The sequence below is a fragment of the Sparus aurata genome, chromosome 14, assembly GCF_900880675.1.
Source record: "Sparus aurata chromosome 14, fSpaAur1.1, whole genome shotgun sequence".
Taxonomy (NCBI): Eukaryota; Metazoa; Chordata; class Actinopteri; order Spariformes; family Sparidae; genus Sparus; species Sparus aurata.
Window position 1 is genome coordinate 15127700 of NC_044200.1, and position 20963 is coordinate 15148662.

General features: G+C 41.6%; 1 protein-coding gene across 2 annotated transcripts in view; it reads right to left on the minus strand.

Moving 5' to 3' along the window:
• The window catches only part of plxna4 (plexin A4), a 233762-nt gene that overhangs the window by 37551 nt on the left and 175248 nt on the right, over positions 1-20963 (minus strand). Inside the window, exons 10-19 of one of the 2 annotated variants that reach the window (XM_030439779.1) lie at positions 15232-15432; positions 14270-14366; positions 11577-11767; positions 8489-8640; positions 7052-7175; positions 4353-4489; positions 3615-3782; positions 3294-3387; positions 1155-1394; positions 104-250 (exon numbers count right to left, since the gene is read on the minus strand). In XM_030439779.1, the coding sequence (XP_030295639.1) occupies positions 104-250; positions 1155-1394; positions 3294-3387; positions 3615-3782; positions 4353-4489; positions 7052-7175; positions 8489-8640; positions 11577-11767; positions 14270-14366; positions 15232-15432 (1551 nt within the window). Of the gene's footprint in view, positions 1-103; positions 251-1154; positions 1395-3293; positions 3388-3614; positions 3783-4352; positions 4490-7051; positions 7176-8488; positions 8641-11576; positions 11768-14269; positions 14367-15231; positions 15433-18755; positions 20482-20963 lie in introns of those variants that run through there. The other variant, XM_030439780.1, reaches the window with a different exon arrangement.

Sequence of the window (20963 nt, forward strand, 5' to 3'; positions counted from 1 at the left end):
CACCATAGTCTGGCTATCTGTCTTTTGTGTGTGTGTGTGTGCGCACGCATGTGTCTATCCCTCTCTCTCACTCGTCTTTGTGAGCTTGTGCTGTATCACTCACCAGGACCTTGTGTCGACCCGTCAGGTTGGGTGACTCGCAAAGCAACTGGGTCTCTGACACTGTTAACATGCAGGGCTTCTCTCCAATCAGAACCGTGTAGTTCAGCTTTCCGTTACCACTGTTGGTTGGTGGAAGGAAGTTCCGCCCCTGCAGGAGACAATTAGTGCGTTATTATAGAGTATGTATTGTTAAAGCAGGGAGTAAGAGTATTGGGCGGAAAACATGGTCCACAAAAGTAAGCAAACACAGATGACGATACCTGTTCCAGCTGGCACAAATACAAATCTCCAGTGAACATACTCATTTAATAAATGTCAGTTCTCAAAGGGCCAATGTACAGCCAATCAGAGCGTTTCCAAGACCACAGTAGTAAACAAATATGGCATTTGTAGAGGAATGTGTACTGCTGTGCCTAGCCAATATGAGAAGAAAGAAGAATGGGCGATGAGAGAAGAGGGGAGTTGACTAAGTGTAAGAAATATGCCAACTGCAGCACACAGACCGGAATGAGTCTTTCAAAGATTGAATCGTCTGTTTTGCGTCTGCAGACTTGCATTGACCATGTTTCTCCACTACGACATCATTTATATCTACACCAATCATACCTAAAAAAATGTTTTATATATGCTATGGGTAATGATCTACATTACAACCTGTAATATAGATATGTATACGATTAGGATAGGCAGAGCTGTCTGTACCTACAATATAAACACAAAACTAACAACAGGAACACTGACAGTAGGTTTGCTTCTTTAAGACAATACATTCAGCCATTAATATGTTGAACATAGAGCTGGATAAAATAAAATCAATATCACAATATTAAAATTATTCTTATATTGATTTTCACGAAATGTGATATAAGTCACAAACTAATCAAATTGGTGTATGATGCATTGATTGTTTTCTCAGCTTCACACATATTAAACAAAATGTTTTGTATTTGCAAATTTTTAGCGATGATTAGACCAGAATCATTCAAATTGGACAACCTAATTTTGTAAAACTCAAACAATACTCTAAATGTGGGTAATATCTGTCCCCATACCTTCAGTATAATGGGTGATCCAGGTTTAAGCTCCAGCACCCCAGACACAGTGAGGGGTTCAAACTCAGGATTGGGGTAGTAGATAAAGTTTGTGTTGTTGAGTGCCATCAGAGCCTGCACATCGTCCAGTTTAAAGCCAAACTCATCAGGTCGTTCGGGCTCCTCCTGGTGCCTGGCCAGACTGATGGACAGCTCTGGGGCCTGGCACAGCATGGTTGTTTGGCTGAGCACCTGGCACAACTGGAGGAAGACAGCGAGAGATTTAATTATAAATGAACATATCCTCTGTAAATGATCATGAGAGCTTAGTAGAAGCAAAGAAATGTCGTCATCAACACAATGTGAAAAAAATAAAATTTTTCATACAACATTCAATGACCGGATCTCAAATTATTAGGTTCCACATCACTTCATGTTTGCCTTGTTTCAACTAAATCGCTGACTAACGCACGCACCACCTTTACTTTAATGCCATGACATCCCATCAACAGCTGGTGTTTTTTCTTTTATGGCACTGGTTTACATTCGAGTAAGCCCACAGGGAAAGTAAGCTCCTCCATTTCAAGAAGTGCAAAGAAGAACCTGTTAGGACTATTTTCCTCAAAGAAAGCCACAAAATTAGGTGTAGTTGGAGACCACGTGCAGTCTTGCCACAATCAGGCTTTGATGTGTCAAGATTCAGGAGGGATAACTAGGTCTTACCCTTCCTTCATTACCCTCCAGACAGACACCCCCACCCTCTCATCGCTTCTTCATTCCCTGTCCTGTTATTCTTCTCTATGATCTTTTCTTCTCTCTTTGACACACTCTTATTCTGTCACTCATCTTTTTCTATACCACTTTCCTGCTCAATTATAGTGTCTCTTACATCTTTTTCCAGGGTCCACTCTTGTTTTTTTGATTTTTTTCCCTTTGCCCCAGTCCTTTATTTAACATGTATGTGATTTTAAATCATCCTTTTTATATTCCATCTTTTTTCACATCTCTATGCCAGTTTTATAGCCAAGAACAGATTGTCCAAGCTGTCATTGTCATGCCACACGCCCTTCAATATCCCTCTAACATCTCCATTCCTCCCTGTCTGTCAGGGTGTTGACAAATCAACCACCAGCACAGGCCTCATTCACAGACACTTACGTCTCATTCACAGACATTTCACATTTCCACAGTAACCTCTGCCATGCAGCCACTCAAACTTTTGGATTTCACTCTAATTGGCTCCTTGAACACGAAACTTGACAAATCCTGCAAGGTCTTTGAGACATCAATGACATCAAGCCTACACTTCTGCAGGAAGGTTACAGGAAGAAACAAAAACTCTCTGTGCACAAAGGTTTTCTTGAGACTTAGAAAGTGAGACGTGGGTGCAAACTCTGTGTCGGCACATTTAATTCATGTTGGTTCAAAAGTACAGACTGCCTGTACAGTAGCTTGAGACACTATACCTTGTACATGCATATGTGAGCACAGATGTTAAACGTGGTGCAAGGTCATGCTCAAATGGACCATGAAGGTAGCGTTACTGTCTTTTGTTACTCCTTCTTCTTTCAATCAGATCACAGGGAACCCTTGTATGGCTTTATCTAACCTCCCCTGGGTAAAAGGGTGAATACAGGGTAGAAGAATTTGATAAGGGCCATCCTCTGTGGTTTTTAGTTCAGTGTCAAAACGTTCCTATTGTTACAAAGGTGTGGAGAGAAATGACATCATTATCTATTAGTTCAATTGAAACCTGTTGAAATTCAAAGTGCCCTCCCAGTGTTCTGAGTTTTTCCTTGACCCATTTACCTAAAAGTGGCACTGAGGCATTTAGTCAGGCTCTGCAAAGAAGAAAATTACTCTGACACTCGCTACGGCTGACTTCCTTTGGGACGCCTAGCTGACAAGGGAAGGTAGAAACAAAGGTGGTGGTAAAAATATTTCATTGACTATGTGGGCGTGTGTATATATATTTAGATATTTCATATATATCTTTTACTACAGTATAATAAAACATCACATCAAAGATCTATATACACATATAAATGAGAGTGTTACAAAAACCTTCGGTTATTTATAAGCAGATTTATTTTTATTGCAATGACCGACAAGGCAGTTTCTTTAAATCACAAAGATTGTTTTGTGTTCACCATCACTTACATTGAGTGTCTCATGGCTGTTGTATTTGGCTCTGATGAGTGGGGTCTGAATGATGTCCAGGTTAGTTCCTGTCACTGTCACTGGGGTATATCCGCTGTGTGTGAGAGAGAGAAGATTGACAAAGCATTAAAAGGATATTTCAGATTGTTTTCACAGAGGATAATATAAATGACTCACTAGGAGATATCGATGCTTGGACATTTGTTCAGGCTACTGGTGGAAAATAACAATGTTGTAGATTTAAAATTATCTGATTTTAGATGCCTCAATTGCTGCTTTTCATTTTTGTCTTATTTTTGCAATGCTGCAATTGTACCATACCTGTAGATGCTCCATTCAGGCTCGATCTTGGTGATGGTGGGATCTTCTACATACTCAAACCGCAGATCTTTCTGGAGATGAGCCTTGTCTATGCTCACAGACACGGACACGTTTCCATAGCCATTTAGGGAAGCATGGGTTCTACAGGTGAGCCACTGACCACCCCTCCTAAAGTAGTGATAAGATAACAGTTACTGAATATAGATTTTTCTTCAATAATATATTACACTGTGTCGACAGTCAGGAGTCATCTCATGAGTTGTTTATCACTGTCGTTGCAGATGAATAATTAGTTCATAAACCAATTTTAATTTAGTACTTAGACAGTTGAATGGTTACTTAAGTGGACATGGATAGACAGTTTATCGACTGAACTTGGAATTGTGCATTGATCAGTGGTAATTACAATGATATGATATATTTTTCCAATAAATCATATGATAAGAAAATGTCATTTCCAATTCATTCCAAATCCAACAACAAAATCACCACTGCTTAAGAACAAACTGAATCTTCTTGATATATTTAAAAAACAAAACATGCACAATTCCTTGACTGCCACCATTTTTCCTCTCATTATGCTCAGTCCTTGTCTCGGTTCATGTGGGTTTAAATGATCTAGAAATTATCTGAGAGCTGTCAGATCAGCTTACTCCCTGTAGCTTTCCTAACTGAGTTTTTAATTGACTTTTCAAGTTTTCCTTGCAGGATGAGCTCTGGCTGGTTCAACCCACTAACCTCAGATAGGTGCACGGCTGGTCCTTAAACATTATAGACACGTTGCTCCCTGCATCAAGGTGGCTACCAGTGATGTTGACAATGGTTCCCCCAGAGACTGGGCCTCGACTGGGCTTGAGGTTGATGATCCTTGGGATCTGGAGAAAGGGCAGAGGTTTTGAGGTCACAAATCAATCAGAGTATGCAATCAAGGTTTAGTAAAGTATGACATTCTGAATAACAGCTCCAAAAATATGAATTGCAAGAGACCATACACTGCCTTAAATGCACAGGATAAAGAAGTTAATCAGTGGAGGTTAGCAAGAGTCAAGCGGTACTCCAAGTATGGTTCAAAATTTTAGAAATCTTCAGCGAGCAGGTTATAAAGGAAGAGATTTGGAAAATATGAAGCATTCTGTACTGTTAATTATATGCAAAAAGTTGTGTTTACATTGTTAATTCTTTAATTTATGCAAATAAAATCAGATAAATATGCTGTGAATAAATCTAAATGTTTAACTTTCTTGATGTTTTACACACACAGTACGTTGTCTTTATTTTTAGCCCAGTCATGAGTCCTTGTTAAAAATAAACACCCTTTTCACCTCAGTAAGCATATCTAAAATTAGCGGTTTAAAAAAACAAATTTGCTGTATATAATTAGACTACTAGTCTGTTGTAATAAGCTGTGGCCCGTAGAAAAAAAAAGAATGAATGAGCATTCTCAGCTAAAAAAGGCCAGTGTTGATACAGTATACCTGCAGCAATCCCACTGACAAACACTATATAGAGGTGGAAAGCTTTCAAATTAAAGTCACACAGGAGCAGATGTAGTTCACTGGAAGCTTGGCATAAAGTAAATACTCCTCCAGTTCATTTGCCCTTCTTATAATCTCATCTCCAGCCTGCTGCGTGGTGTGACATCTAGACCTAACATCATATAATCCTCTGCAGGGCCTCCATTGAGAAATAAACCCCAACCATCGGCCATTAATGGATGGCAGTAAAAATGATATCACTGCATAAAACGAGTACATAATAGCAACAACTGCAAATTTATTTCAGAGTGTGCAAATGTGTGTGACTGATGCTGATTAGGTGTGTGTTAGGTGTGTGTTTTAATGTGCCAATGTCAGGAAAATGTTTTCATTAGCAGGGTTTCCTTCTCATTCTGCACTCATTAGTGACTGCCAGTTATGTCTCACTGCTGATACTGTACACACACGAGAGGAATGCTGAGAGCTCTTGGTGAGAACCACTACAACCATGTTGGATTACTGCCAAATGTACAATGAAACCAACATGTACATACAGTATTAACACAGTGGGTGAGAACACAGACCGACAGCCAGCAAGGTGCTAACATGCAGGGTGACATATGCAGCACATGTGTGCCTCCCCTCTCATGTAGGGCACATGTTGTCGGTGATGAATCCATTATCTTAGAGGAATAAAACGATAACGATTTTTATCACGATAGACACGTGATCAATATCAATAGGAAATAAGTTTGATAGAACGTTCGATAATTTCACTGAACTCCGTTACAAAAAAAACAGGAAGAAAACCCCGAACCACATGGCATTCTGGGGGATGTAGGCAGAGGAAGGACTTTAGCTTCTCAAACTGTCCCGGCCCAGCTAAGCAAGGTTGGTGGCATGAACAAACTCACTAGCTCTTTGGTAACCTAGCAACAACCTGGTGAGTGACATGCACAGTAGCACTTTCATGTTTCGCAATTGTGCCTCATAACTGCTTTAACAAAAAGAAAGGCATGGAGTAAAAGGAAAAAATAAGTGCAACAGCGCAAGAGGAAACTGTGGATAAAAGAGGAAATGTCACGTCACCAGTTTGGCAGTATTTCAGATATTTTAAGTCTGACAAGAGTCAGTCCAATTTATTTTACCACCTCAGCTGCTCTCATCCATTGGAGTACAGCAGCGTCAAACAGCCATCGACATCTGCCGGTACAGGTGGAACACCACACAAGTGGCAGCAGACCACCATGGAGAAGTATTCAGCCACAGTGCCATACGACAAAACATGAAAACGTTGTAAAGAAATAATGGATGCAGCAGCGTATCATTTAGCGAAGGACTTGCTACCACTCAGAACAGTTGAGAAGTCTGGATACAAGAATCTTATTCACGTGCTTGACCCCCCTTACATTCTTATTTCAAATAGGTTAAAAAAAATCAATAATTATCGATATCGACTGATATGAAACACTTATATCGTGATACATTTTTCAGCCATATCGCCCAGCCCTACATTATCTAGAGACTTTTTAACCACCACATTGTCAGAGAGACATCATCATATGAGCAAAGACATCAGAGTTTAGTGTAGTATCTATTACACATTCATAATACATATATGAAGACCACATCCTTAATGAATTATTGGGGCTTTCATAGTGAAGGATAATGCATTTGTAATGCTTTATGATGCACTACATCAATAGTCATAAACATTAAAGATGTGACTTATATTATAAGATGAAGTGTCTTAAGGATGCTCTTGAATAGTTATAAATTAGAGGTTATGATGAAGGATGCATAATTAGAGATCATCAATGTGTACTTCACTTTAACTAATGATACTGCATGGACGGTCACACTATCTAGGAAGTCCATGTCTGTAACAACTGTGAATGTCACTGTCTAACCGTTTCTTTGTTACATTTTTTTATGGTGATACAATTCAAAGTATGGACTCACCACAAAATAATAGTACTTGGAGGACTTTGCCATGAATTCTGGTCTGCACTCTCCAACCCCGACACAGACCTGCACATTCCCGGTATACTGGCTCTTCTCTGCTTTACCCATCTCACACACAATCCTGGAAACATAGATTAGCATAATTGTTGAATATGTATGAAAAAAACACAAGGCAATGCATATACATACACACACCAATATATATGCTGCATACAAAATGCCTTTACTGAACTCGCTGGAAAACCCTGCTGCAGCACCGGAAAAGGCAGACCAGATTATGTGATAAGAATGGACTCAAACCTGTGTTAAAACCTTAATAAAATAATGTATTATTTGGTAGCGACTTCACCTCCAGCGCACTGCCAACTTGTGGGAGAAAAAGGAAAAAGTCTCTATCCTTTTACATATGACCTCAAATGCAGCTACCTCTTCTGCTGGGTCAGCATTTGCTTAGAAAGTGCTGGCACACAACTTTCTTTCTTAGTAGCAGAAGCGCTGGGTTTGTTGATAAGCCAACTTTAAACTAGTTTAAAATAATTTGATAGACGGCACCTGTAAGGAACCAAAGCTCTGGATTAAATTCAAATGTCAAGCAAATGTAACCTCCTGAACTTTCTAAGATGATTATAGGGCTGTATGTGCTAGTGTGGGAGAGTCACTGTGTGTGCGCGCATGTATGTGTGTGTGTGTGTGTGTGTGTGTGCTACTATGAAATATGGAGGCTTGAGGTGTGCTTAGCTGCCCACAGCAGAACACATGCAAGACTCTTGTAGTCTACCGCTGTGACTTGTAGATAATCAAACTGTCTTCTGGTCGAGGAATTAGGCCAATTTAGCATTTATTAAGTGGTCATGTCATAGTCTCTCTCTCTGTGTTACTCACCCACCTTTCCTTTTGCTGTCTTTACACATACAGGCACACATAAACACCCTGAGGTGAGCACTGACTCATGATCAGTTGGTCATGCTGACTTGCTACGGCTCAGTCGCGTGGGTAACACAGGTAACACAGTGTGTGACTCAAGCATCTTGGTCCCTGTAGGGCATGAAGTGTTCAGCTGTGGTCAAAGTGCTCTCAATGGGATTACGGCAAGTGAAAGGAGAAAAGGAAACATTACGCTGAATATATGATTTAGCTTTGCTTCTTTTAAAATTACAGTTTGATTTCTCCCTGTGGTTCAAGTGCAGCTGTAAAAGACTATCTTCAGAGATATTATGTACATTTTGTTAGACAAAATGGTGATCTACTGCACAGAAAAGCTCATTATCACCTGTAATTATGAATATATGCGCTATTATTAGCCGCTGTCAGCTGGCTGGCCTTAAACGTGACTTTCTGCTTTCAAGGGATGTAAATTGAGACTACAGTAGGTGAGGATGTGATATTTATTACCTAGTGCTGTGACTTATATTCAGTCATCAATATAAGACTTACTGTTCAGCAGGTATGTAGCCCTCACGTATGGGAGTGCAGTCCACTTCTGCCACCTTCACGTTGTCCTGGATCTCTCTGAACTCCAGCCCCAGGTTCTCGCCACGGATGGTCACAAGCGTGCCGCCTTCCCTGGGACCCCGCAGAGGGGTGATCTGTTGAAATTCAAATTGAGACCTATTAATTTGGAGATGGGAGATTGGAGATTATGTTTTTGTACCCTAACTAATAACAAATTAGGTTCCATTGAAACCACTGTATGGAAAAGGCCCTCTGCAAAAACCAATATACAGCTCAGATGTAAAAGGACAGACGCAAGTGTTTTCTGTAACCCTCGGAAAAAAAATTACTTTGCTGAAGGGTGGTAAGACTTGAGACGGCAGCAAAAAAGACACAATAAACGTGAAAATAACAGCTCCAGTGACAGCTAAGAGGTCAAGAATCAGGGTCAAGGGAATGCCATTTCTCAATCCTGCATTCACTAAAAACCACAACAATACATTATATAAGATTAACTTAAAACTTGGCATTGGGTGACATCTTTGCAGTAATCACAGTGGCCTTTTGATTTATCAGCAGCATCTCTCATTGTTGATGAGGCAGTTCCAACATCCATCAGCACTTTACTCACACAATTACTTTTTGGCCAGCGAGTGTCTGTCTGTTTGTGTGAGTGTGTCTGTGTGAGAGTGTGTGTGCTCATCATCTGGCCGGCCCAGATGGATGGATGTTAGAAACGGACACAGAATAGTCTGTTCCTATCCGTCTCTGCCAAACAGAAGTCCTCCGTGCTGTGTGCTGCAGACTGGGGCCCAGCTTTAATGGTGCTGTGTCACCAAACCCCTGAAAAATAGTGATCCCAGGGATTTTTACCGAGGCTGTGGCTCTCTTCGCTTCTCTGCTCGGTTTATAGTTGGCAGTGTGAACCCCTGTGGTGTTCACAGGTTGAGTGCTGTGTGAGTGTGGCCTTATCTTATGGCTTGAGGCTTGCTGTAGTATGATAATCCTTATGTTACTACATGTACATCCAACTATTTTAATTTGCCCATTTGGTTATTTTTCAAAGAAGTGAACTAAAACAAATTGAACTAGCTGGGCTTGAAAGGAAACTAGCCAATCGAATGACAGACGCAGGCTCAAGCCAGGTCATGCACAACACGAGTGCTGTGGCTGCCGTGTGGGAGATATCGTTATTGTATGGTTCAATGTCTCTGATTAATAAGGCTCCCTGCTGATATCTTAATGAAAAAAAGAGCCTTCTGGGAATGGGGGCTACAATACATGCAATTAAAAAAGATTGCACACAATGCATGGTGGCTCTCCATTTATTAGCAAATATGGAGGATGGAGAGGGAGAAAGACTTCAAGAGAAATCGTGAAGGAGAAGGAAAAAGCTGAAAAAGAGCGAGAGGGGGGAGAGACGCAATGAGGCGTTGATTAGATTTGTGACTTTGACAAGATAATTGACGGTTGGGTAGAGGCAAACACTTAATCACTTCTCTCTCTCTCTCCCTATCCCTCTTTCCCCTTCTCTTTCCATCTTTCTATGCAAGTCTCTCCCTCTCATATTGTTGATGGGAGATGTCATTATAATGAAGCGTATTAGAATGCATTAGAGCCCCGGTCGTCTTGGAAAAGTCCTCACTCCTCACCCACTGACAGTTTTTATGGGGAGCGTGAGAAGGCTGCAATATGTCCCTGCTGCAGCCTCGGGGATGTGAGGAGAAATACAGGGCCCATCTCTAGGAATAAATCCACCGCTCGGGGTGAAGACAAACACTGGAGTGGAAGAATGATTGAGTGCACCTCACTGATCAAGACTCTTTATAAAGTGCATCGACGGACAAAATATCACATCATCCCCTCCCTTATGATTTGACTCTATTTTGGCTGGATAAGAAATAATGGTTCCTGTTAACATTGAGTGAAAGTTAAGTCCTCTTTCCTTTATGTTAAAAATCAAGGAGAAATCAGAAAATTTGAAAAATGTTCTGTAACCCATTGGAAAATCTGTGGAGATTCTTGCCAGAATCAAGGTGCATTCAAGGTTACAAGAAACAATGTCCATCAACATTGGCCTCTTATCTGTATGCAAGTCCATGTAGGATGATGTAGAGAGTGGAGAAGGGCTTATCCTTTCATTCCAGTATCCCTCCTCTCTTCCTCTATCCAAACCCATCACTCCCCGGGACACCAGAGGGGATTCCCCCTTCTGTCTTTTTTATCCACGCTTTGCTTCATCCCTTCATCTCTAGTCAGTCACCATCTGCTCCTAACTCTCCTCCTCAGGAAAAAGGATGCAGAGAGGACCCTCCATCATATCCATCATGGCGGGAAATGGGGAGGGTATATAGGGGTCTTCTTTTGCCCCTTCAGCCTCATGTGACTCTATTCTGGCTCAGTCTACCCATCCATCACCACCTCTCTTTCATGCAAACTCAATCCATCCTGCTCCCGCTTCATCCAGGCACCGTTCCATCTATCTTTCTTTTGTATCTTCTTATCCTTCATCTTGCTGACCCTTATCCCTTCTGCTATTGAACCTTTATATGCCTTGCACAGGTCAAGTCTATTTGCCTCACACGGTGTCTGTGGTTTGCGGGAGCACACTGGGTTAAGTGGGGGCTTGCGAGAACATCTGTGCAGAGTTGATTGATAAGTAACAAGACCAGGAATACTTTGTCTCTTTCTAGGTCTTAATATGTTCACACTGACAGAAGGACGGAGTGAATTCTAACAGAATAGACATCTAAAAAGGCCAATTCACATGACTGCTGGGATTCTTGGGCTTCTAGTGTATCATCAGTGTTCAAACTTTTAAGAGAGAGACGTGTAACTGCATTTTAAAATATATATCATTCCTCACAAATGCTGTCAGACTGAATAGCTGATGGTGACTCAGCCTATGACATTATTTTTTGAAACGATCAACAGCCAACTCTCTGACGTGATGCGTTTAAGTATGTTCCCACCGCTGTAATTATGTGTTCGTGTTCATGTGTTGCCGCTGAGATTAAAGGCACTTGTTGGCATTACTTGGCATGGCCTGTATTTGCTTATGTGCAGAGCGTGTACTGCATGTGTGTCTCACCTGTGTGATCCGTGGGTGTGTGCACTTGCTGTTGATGCCGTTGTGCTCCAGCCATTGGTTCTCAGGGTGGGGGCAGTGTTGCTTTAGGGTGCAGCGGTTCTCTCCTTTACACCAAACACACCCAAACAGCGGGTCCGCCTTCAGGCACAAACCGCAGCTTCCGCGCTGGGCATCGCACTTGTACAGATGGACTGTGTAGGACGGATGAAAGAAACAGAGATAAGCGTTTATTTGTATGCTGAAAGGAACTTTACCACAGTTTTTGTTGACTGTTAACTGACAGACTACCAAAGTTTCATGGAGTCAGGTTTCTGAGAAGTCCACATTTTGCAGTTTTGCATCTGGTGTCATCAGTTTGCCTGTTTTGTTGTGATCAACCTTCACTGAAATACACATTATGAATGACCAGTAATGGCAGCTAACTACAGTTGGTAGCAGTTAGTCTAGGCTAGCTTACTTTAGTAAAACTCCCTAAATCACCCTGGTAATTATTCCCTGTTGTAAAACTGGTCTTATAACATTTAATTATAATATTTTGATGATAGGTCCAAATTGTACCAGAGAAAAATGGTCTCATGAACAGCCAATGTCAAAACCATCTATAATTGTGTTAAATCTCACGTTTAAGCATAAATCTAAATTGTTATAACAGGTTTAATGATATGCACACCCCTTGTAATAGTGCTACAGTTTCCTCTTAGCATAATGCATCTTAGTCACTGAATGTTCTGTACAGACTGATAATGTTTCTTGCCAAGGGCCTGGAGGTCACTGACTATGATCGTCTGTACTGGTCATCGACAGCACACCCCTGCACCTCACATACACTCAAGTCAGCATACAAGGATGAAAGCAGCAGAACTTTTCCCGTTCTTCACAATTCTGCTGTATTCTGTACATTGTTTCAGCCCACACATGTGTGAATAAATCATCTTAAACTATAATCGACTTGGGCCTGATACATTTCAACTCCCTTACACCCATGGCTCAAGAAATCCGCCTTTCAGGGGGGAAAGAAAACAAGGAAGGATTGATAAGACACATTGAGAATGAGTGGAGAATTCAGATGATAAACCTTTGGACAGATGATTACAGAAGAGCAAATGTATGCTAATTTATTTGGTGCAAAAGCCTCTAAAATGCTGGGCAAACACTTCAAAATACACTACAGACTGAAATTTTGGGTTGTTTACCAGAATGTTTCAAAGTCCATCAGCTGCTGTTTGAATATGCGAACAACAAACTCAACATTTAGTGAGTGACATCCGTTGATATCTTTGTCTCATTATCTCTCCATCTATCGTCATTTCTGTACACTCCCTCTTCCTCCCTCCCTCCATTTGAGTTGCCTACACTGCAGCCTCTCGCCACCCACCACAGATTTAACATATCATCTCCATGGCAACGGGCCAGCCATTTTCTTTTTTAATTGCCATTAGATGCATGTGTGATCTGTCCATCAGTCTTAGAACTGTCTTAGGAGCCACTTCCTCCACAGGCAAACAAAGATAGGAGGAGGGAAGAGGAGGGTTTCAAGTTTAAGCAGCTCCCTCTCTTTCTCTAACTTTTGCTGCTTCTTTGATTTTACGCTCATGCTCAAGGATATGTTTTGTACTCGTATTTGCCTCAGACACACAACTGCAAACACACACAAACACTGTACAAACTTTGCCTTACAGCACAGTGTCATGTTGGCATATCATCCACATTTTTAACAATACGTTTCCTGTGCCTGACTCCACTGCCTTTGGTTAAAATGAGTTGTTTCCCTGTCAGAGAACTACAACCCCCAGCATGCTGCTGTTGCCTCAGCATGGATCACTCACAGTGGTGGATCGCCAGTAGCCAAACTGAATCAAGCTCAGCAGCTGAATGCTTAAAAATTCAGCGCTGAGCTGGTATTCCACAGAAACTGTGAGTGGAGTAGAGAGTTGGACAGAAAAAATGAGAGGCTGTACTGATTCACTCTCTGCAAATCCAGCCTGGAATGATGATTTGGCTTTTAGCATTACTTAGACTCACAACAGTTTATTGTTGTTACAGTTTATTTTCTATCTTTTCGCATTACTTCCTTCAGTTGTATCTACATGTTTTTTCCATTACTGCGCTTCTGAAATGTATATAAGTAAAGTACACTGAATTGCTGAGATGAGAAAACAAAATGGAGGAAGGAGGAGAGGCAGTGGCGACAGATGGATGGATTGCCAAACTCCCAGATACATGGTGACAGAGCAAATAAAAGAAAACAGCTAAAAATAAATAATATAGAGTTGGGGAGGGACATTGGGGAGGGACATTCAGACAACAGTGAAGACGAGGGGAGACATAGACAAACGACGAGAGACGGGAGGGGAAAGAGACCTGCAGGAGGATGTGTTAAAGTTAACCACTCTACAAGGAAACATCAGGGGATGGATGCTGCACCTCAGCACACCGCCCGCCTGTTGCCATGGAGACCAGCTCCAAGGGCAACAATTGGGAGGCAGTGGCTTTAATGTGTGTTTGTGTCCGTGTGTGCGCGAGTGAAGTGAGAGTTTATAAGAGAGTATGCAGACTGTGTGTGTGTGTGTGTGTGTACGCGCGCGTGCGCGTGTGCGCAGTGGTCTCGTGTGTACAATACTGTGAGAACTGTGGAAAGAGCTGGATATGGATTCATGTGTGTCTGTGTGTCTCGTGCATATGTGCGTGCTCACCTTTGTTGTGGGCGGGGTTGTCAATGCTGAAATCTCCGTTCCAGATGACGGTCAGCTCCACGGGAAGACTACTCATCTCCATCCCATCATAGAAATACTATCACCATGGCAACCCGGAGAGGAAACGAGGGAGCGAGACAGGGAAGAGAGTATGTGTGAGAGGGAGAGGGAGAGAAAGAGAGAATCTGTTGAGCCACTTTAAACTGTCTATAATGTCTTCAGTCCAAAAGGCTGACTTAACAATAGTCCTGCAAAACACGTCATCAACAGGTGGCTGTAGACACAGTGAACACACACATGAACTCACACACTCTGTATTCATGAACATGCAGAGAGCTTTGAAAGATGAGATTATTTTTCATTCAGTTCTGTAACACCGGCAGCATGGAGGGTTTGGTGCTAGAATCAAAATTTTCCGCTAAATTACAGTTCCCCTCCTTCACTGCTCAATCAAAGTACAATATTTGGATTGTACTGTGATTATACACACAAATCCCACAGACATCTCTGCACACAGACACACATACACACACTCAGAGTGATGAAGACAGACAGGAAGATGAGATGTTATTGTATCAACAGACGATTAGCATCAAGACCAGCATAAAGCCTTTTTCATGCTAGTCCTTCATTGCTGTCAATGTATTATTCAGTCAGTGAAAGGAGCTTGATCGCTGGGATGGCTGTGCAGGAGAGACAAAGTCAGGCTCTTGTCTCATCAACCCACTGTTGGGCTAGAATAGGAAAACATTAAGCTGGAATCTGTGTCTGTGTGTGTGTGTGTGTGTGTGTGTGTGTGAGAGAGAGAGAGAGATTATGGTCATTTTTATAGGAAACTTTATAGAAATGAGGCGTTTTTATAGAGATTGTGTTCATGAGGGTGGCGGTCAATGATGATGCTCCACAGAAGCTGCCAGGTAAAACAAACACACACACACACACACACACACACACACCCTCACCGATGTGTTTTGACACTGCACTGAGGAGCTGTTGAAGCGCAGCGCAGGAACTCTATGCTCGTTTCCTTGGATGGTCAGCAGACACTCATACCCCCTCTGTCCAGACTGGGGCTGTGGCAGGTTCTTTGCTCGGAGGGTGATCGGCTTTACCACGTTGACTGGGACAAGGATCCTATCTGCAGGCAGCAGCTGGGGACACCCCTGGAAGAGAGACAAATAGATAAGGAAGGATTAACATTTAACTCACCAGGTTGGTTAATGCATAATGCAATTAGGTTAGGTTAGTTTGACACAATGAGTTCGACACTTGGCCCACAGAGGTCCTGCTAGTGAATTAGTGGAGGGAGAACTCATTTTAGAATAGGGGACATTCTGAGTCAGAGACACTATTTAGAGTTATTTGGACTCTATAAACTCTTGTTTTGTTATATGATGATAGATCATGTTATTAAGGGTGAATGACTAGTTCTACCACCTTGAACACACACCTTGTCACATTCACCAACTTGCTTCCTGTGTCTGACATAGAGTATCATTTGGTGTTCACATCATAACATCAGGTAATGCACCATTACCTTGAGTAAAATTAAAGATTTTCTGGGTTTGAACATTGTTGGAAACTTTTAAATTTGGGATAATAAAAGGAAACAACTCAACAAAATGTAAGTAACAAAAGTCTAGTTGTTTTCTTTAGAGAATTTAAGGCAGAAATACTACATATCTTTAAACAACTTTTGATTCCCATATATTGTTGACATTACACTGATCTGAAAATCACAACGATCAGGCAATGTTCAATTTATGTGGAGGCACTGAGGATGGCTGCTATTTACACCAGGAATATTCCAACAACATGGCTGACATATCGGGCCACTGTAGACTCACAGAGCCATCAACACTTCATCATTTATCTCATTATCTACAGCACTTCACCAACACCGATGTAATTGAATGACACAGCCACTTCAGTGTGCACTGTTTCCAGTGTTTTAGTGCTTGTTTTTGTGATAGTTCCTATTGGATTGATATCAGCCAATTCTCTTGGTTAGACGGTCCTAGGACCTGCTCACATTCACTGTGAGTGAAGGATGCTCCATCGTCATTATCCACAGGATGGGAACATTAATGATACGATGAAACAGACACTTAGACATAAATGATATGAGCTCTCTGTTTGGTTGTTATGCTTGTGTTTTTGTTCATGAAGAAAAGATGTCACTGTTGGATCAAAATAAGGCTGATTCCTGCCTGTGCAGTAATTAGGCAAGAATGAATGACAGCGAGAGTGAGAGTAAGAGAGGGGGGGATGAGTCACTTAGCAATTGGAGGTCTAAAATTAACAGCCAATCAATTCAGGTTCGAATAGCAGCCTAAATATAGAGCACCTATTACTTGCCTGAAAAATGAAGAGGAGAGGAAGCAGGAGGAGAACAGGTGTGGGGAGGGAAAGAGATGGACAGAGAAGTGGAAAGGAAAGAGGAAGAGTGAAAGACGGATAGAAGAAGTGGAAAATAAAGTGGCAGGAAGGACAGGTGACTGACAAGTAGAAGTGAGAGGTGAGGAGCGATGTAAACAAGGGTAAAGATAGTAAATAGAGAACAGCCCTTCCCTAAACTGTTTCATGTTTACGCTGAAGAGTGGTGGGTAGAGAAAGGAAGCGAAATAGGCAAAATAAGAGAGAGGAACAACAAAAGAACCGAGTGACTGAAAGAGAAAAAAAAAAATACCATTACGCATATGCGACAGGAGGAGCTTTAGCATGTCAAAGAGGCAGAAGGAAAGTGGGTGAAAAGAAGGAGCGAAGATAAGGTGAGCCCCCGCATGGTTGGGGGGGTTGAAGCATAGCGCACGTTAAACTGGGTGATAACACTTGTTTGAAGTTCATTAAAAGCCACTTGATTGGGTTAGGCTGAGTGACTGACTGGGTGGCTGCGTGGCAAAGGGGGGGGGGGGAGAGACACTCCGTGACACTATTCACAAAGTCATTATAGATAAATGACAAACAGGGTGAGCAAGTTCAGCGGTGGAGGAGAGGACGGAAGAAGAGGTGGTGCACGCCTGTTTGCTCTCCCAAATCTCATTTTCCTAAGAACGAAGGGTTGTATTTGGAGAATGAAAATGAATGGAAGTGCAAAGAGAGACGCAATCCATTTTTAATCACATCTCTTCCAGTTAATACACTTGAACAATAGGGACTATAAATTTGATCTGGTTAGTGGAAATGAAGGCATGGGAAGCACTCGGGTATGACCTGACACTGTGACGAAAGCTGTATCTTCAAAATGCAGATCTAAACTGATAGTGGCATATATGGTGATGAGGATTGCGTGCACACACACGCACGCACACGCGCATACACACACCCTCAACCCCCCAAAACACTTTTCTTGAAGATGCTCGCAGATCCAAGGTTGACACACACTGACATGTAAGTGTATTAACACATATGAATGCAAACACATACACAGTGAATACTACAGCCTTGGAATCTCATTAGAGTAGAGGATAAACGCTACAAGCCAGCATCTCTTGCATCATCTACATTTATGACAAGATGTCAGGGTGAAAACTTCAAAAAGTCAACTCCAACAGCTGCTGACTACACACACACACACACACACACGCACACACGTTTATTTAGCCTCATAAACTTAAGCCCTGTAATCATCAAGCGGGCTTCCCCCACTACTACAGACTGTGCACACTCCCATAACTGCACACAGTCAACCTTGCCAGAAGTACAAACTGTCATCCCTCATGTCTGTGCAACATCAGTAAAATCTTAACTCTCTTTTTCAGTTTTGTGACAGAAGAAACAGCCAAATATAAAAGCACAGAACACAAAACAGATGCCTTGCTTGCTTCAACAACAATGAAAAATTCATAATGTGGCAGGGAATCCATGAGCAAGCAAGCACGTACACTGTCAGTGCTGTTTTTCCTCCTACTTAGCTCTGGTTTTTCTGTTTGTATGCATTCATACACACCCAGACACAGAATTATAACATACCGTGATCGTTGCCAGCAGTCCCTGAGGCCAAGTGGGGCTTTCAATGGTTTGGACAAACGCACATGTATATGCTCGTTGGCTACTGGTGCTGGTGGTGTTGGCAGTGATGCTCGCTGTTGCCTGTTAAGATTTATGTCAACATAAAGCTGATCTAACAGCAGTGCGTTTATTTCTCATCTCCACCTTCTCAACGCCCTATGACTACAGTGTGATAAATAACAGTAGAGCAAATGCAAATCACATGCACACTAACCATATCCTATACGCATATGCACATATTGTAGCTGTGCACCGCCATACAGAGGACTTTAAATTAAAATCTCATTCCATCAGGCTCCGGATGTTACCTGCTTGACTTCTATCAGTAGGATGAGGAAGACAAGGAGAATGGGGTGGACATATAGAAGTATGGTGATCATTTAAAACATTGAAGCAGTTTCAGAAGCTTCCTATTGGTGGTGATGAGGTTCTTATGCCAAAAATAATAATTGAAAACAATATCTGGTCACTCAACTTTGGTAGTTTTGTCATGCAGTTTATTTGTTTTTACAAATTACATTAAAAAATGAAGCATTTCTTCACTGAATGACATCATCATCTACTGTCATCAAGTTCCTTATGACAACAATTGACAGCATGTTAAGTGGATTATTTAGAGTAACACGAATAATTAGAGCAACTACTTTCGGAAATAGATGTTATAACCTAGGCTATGTAGCAATAGAATCCCGATCCATATTTGTCCATGTTTGGCCAGAGTTTAGTGAGCAGTGAGTGTTTAGATGCTATACTAGTTCCCCTTTTTTTACTTTACTGACTGACTGAAATGCACATTTGTTTTGCTCTGAGATGCCAGTGGTCTAGTGGCAGTGAATGTCATATATTTCATCGTTCACATATATTATTCTAGCGGGGGATAAGATTACTTGTCAGTCAGAGGAAGGCTACAAAGTACATTCTACATGTGAAGCAGACAAGTTGATGCATGTGTTTATGTGTCTCGATGTGAGCAGGTTGACTTCAGTGACACTTTAGTCTGACAGTCGTGTAATCAAGAACTTGCACTAGAAAGAGAAAACCTGTCAATAGCATGACTCATCACAACCACATAATAATCCCCTACTTTTGAAAACCAAGTTGGGGCCTCTTTTCTCTATATAATTATCCTTCACCCTTCCTCTCTCTCCATCACTGACTCATTGTTTTGCCTGACCTCATCTCTGATTCTCTGTCATGCTCATGCTTTATCCCTCCTTCATTTATCTCTCTCCGAATCCAGCCTGTGTTGTTCATCCTATCTAGCTCACTGACCCTTCTCATTTCTCTTATCAACTCCCTCTCACTGAATCTCTCTCCTCCTCTCCTTCCTGACTCCTTTTCTTCTCCAGGACCTACTTAGATCTGATAATTGGAGGCTGGTGGGAGGTGTGAAGGGTGGAGATAGGGAGAGTGACAGAGAGTAGGCAGCGGAGTGGGAACTGTGAATGTAAAAGCCCTTGGCATAGTTTGAAGCAAGAGAGAGGGAGGGGGAGAGCCCATTATTATAGCAGTGTAAGGTGTGAAAATGAAGAGGATCTTAAGTTTTCATACACTACACGTACACATACACACACCTTGTGGTTACCAAGGACTCCCCTTAACTGGCCTCTGTTTTATCAGCTCCTACGGAGCCTCGGGCAAAGACACTCTCCCGCTCTCTGCTCATCCTTCCTCCTTCGCTGCAGCTCCTCACCTTGTTTCTATCCCAATATTCAGTTCTCACCTCAAGTTTTTTTCCCAAAAGTATCTTTTCCTCTTTCCTGCTCCCATTTTTTAGAATTATTTATTTATGAGTCATCATAAATTTTTTTTAAAAAACACTCAACTAATTGCTGAGATTTAAGCACATAGCAACACTGCCATATTTAGATATTAATCAGTATTTTAAAAGGAAAGGAAAGGGAACATTTCTGATTTCAGCGTTTACATATGAATATTTTTTGACAAATGTTGTCCGACATTTTGATCTGGATAGTTGTGAAGAGGAGTAGGCCACTGGTGAGCTCAGACTCAGATCCTGGAGGTGATGGAACAAGACGTTAATGGGATGGAGGGAGGACACGACGATTATCACTGAAATGACAGCAACTGATAGCAGCAGAGAGGTGCGCTGATTTAAAGCAACAATATGATTGGCTGACGTAGATTGCATCAAAATCTTATTGGTCTCTTTAATTGGAACATTAATCACATATATCCCGCTGATTACGGAGAAAGCGAGAGGAGAAAGAGACAAAAGAGAGAGAGGGAGAAATGTGAATGAATGAGTAGCATAAATATATTCTTCCTGATAGAACTTGCACTAAGCTCCTAAGTTAGTTGCTAAACTGTTAGCTTTGATAGCTTCTTGCCAACCAGCAGCATTTTAATGACCACTTGAATGCCAAGCATGTCATGTACACGACTTCTCATGTTGTAACCAAAAGCTCAGTCGGTAAACAATTTTGCTGTCTGTCTTTGTCTGGTCTTCCAACAAGTTTAACAAACCTAGAGGTTTGTTTGAATCCTGTGTGATGATCTGACTGAGCCACTGTCTTTTTAGCTTTATTCCCAGATCTAAGCAATTCATATAGACTATTTTACTGTATTTTACCAAAAGAATTGGCAAAAAAGATCTAGGTTATGTGAAATTGTCGAAGATCTCTATGCCGGATTAGATATAAGACATTATGAAGCTTTGACT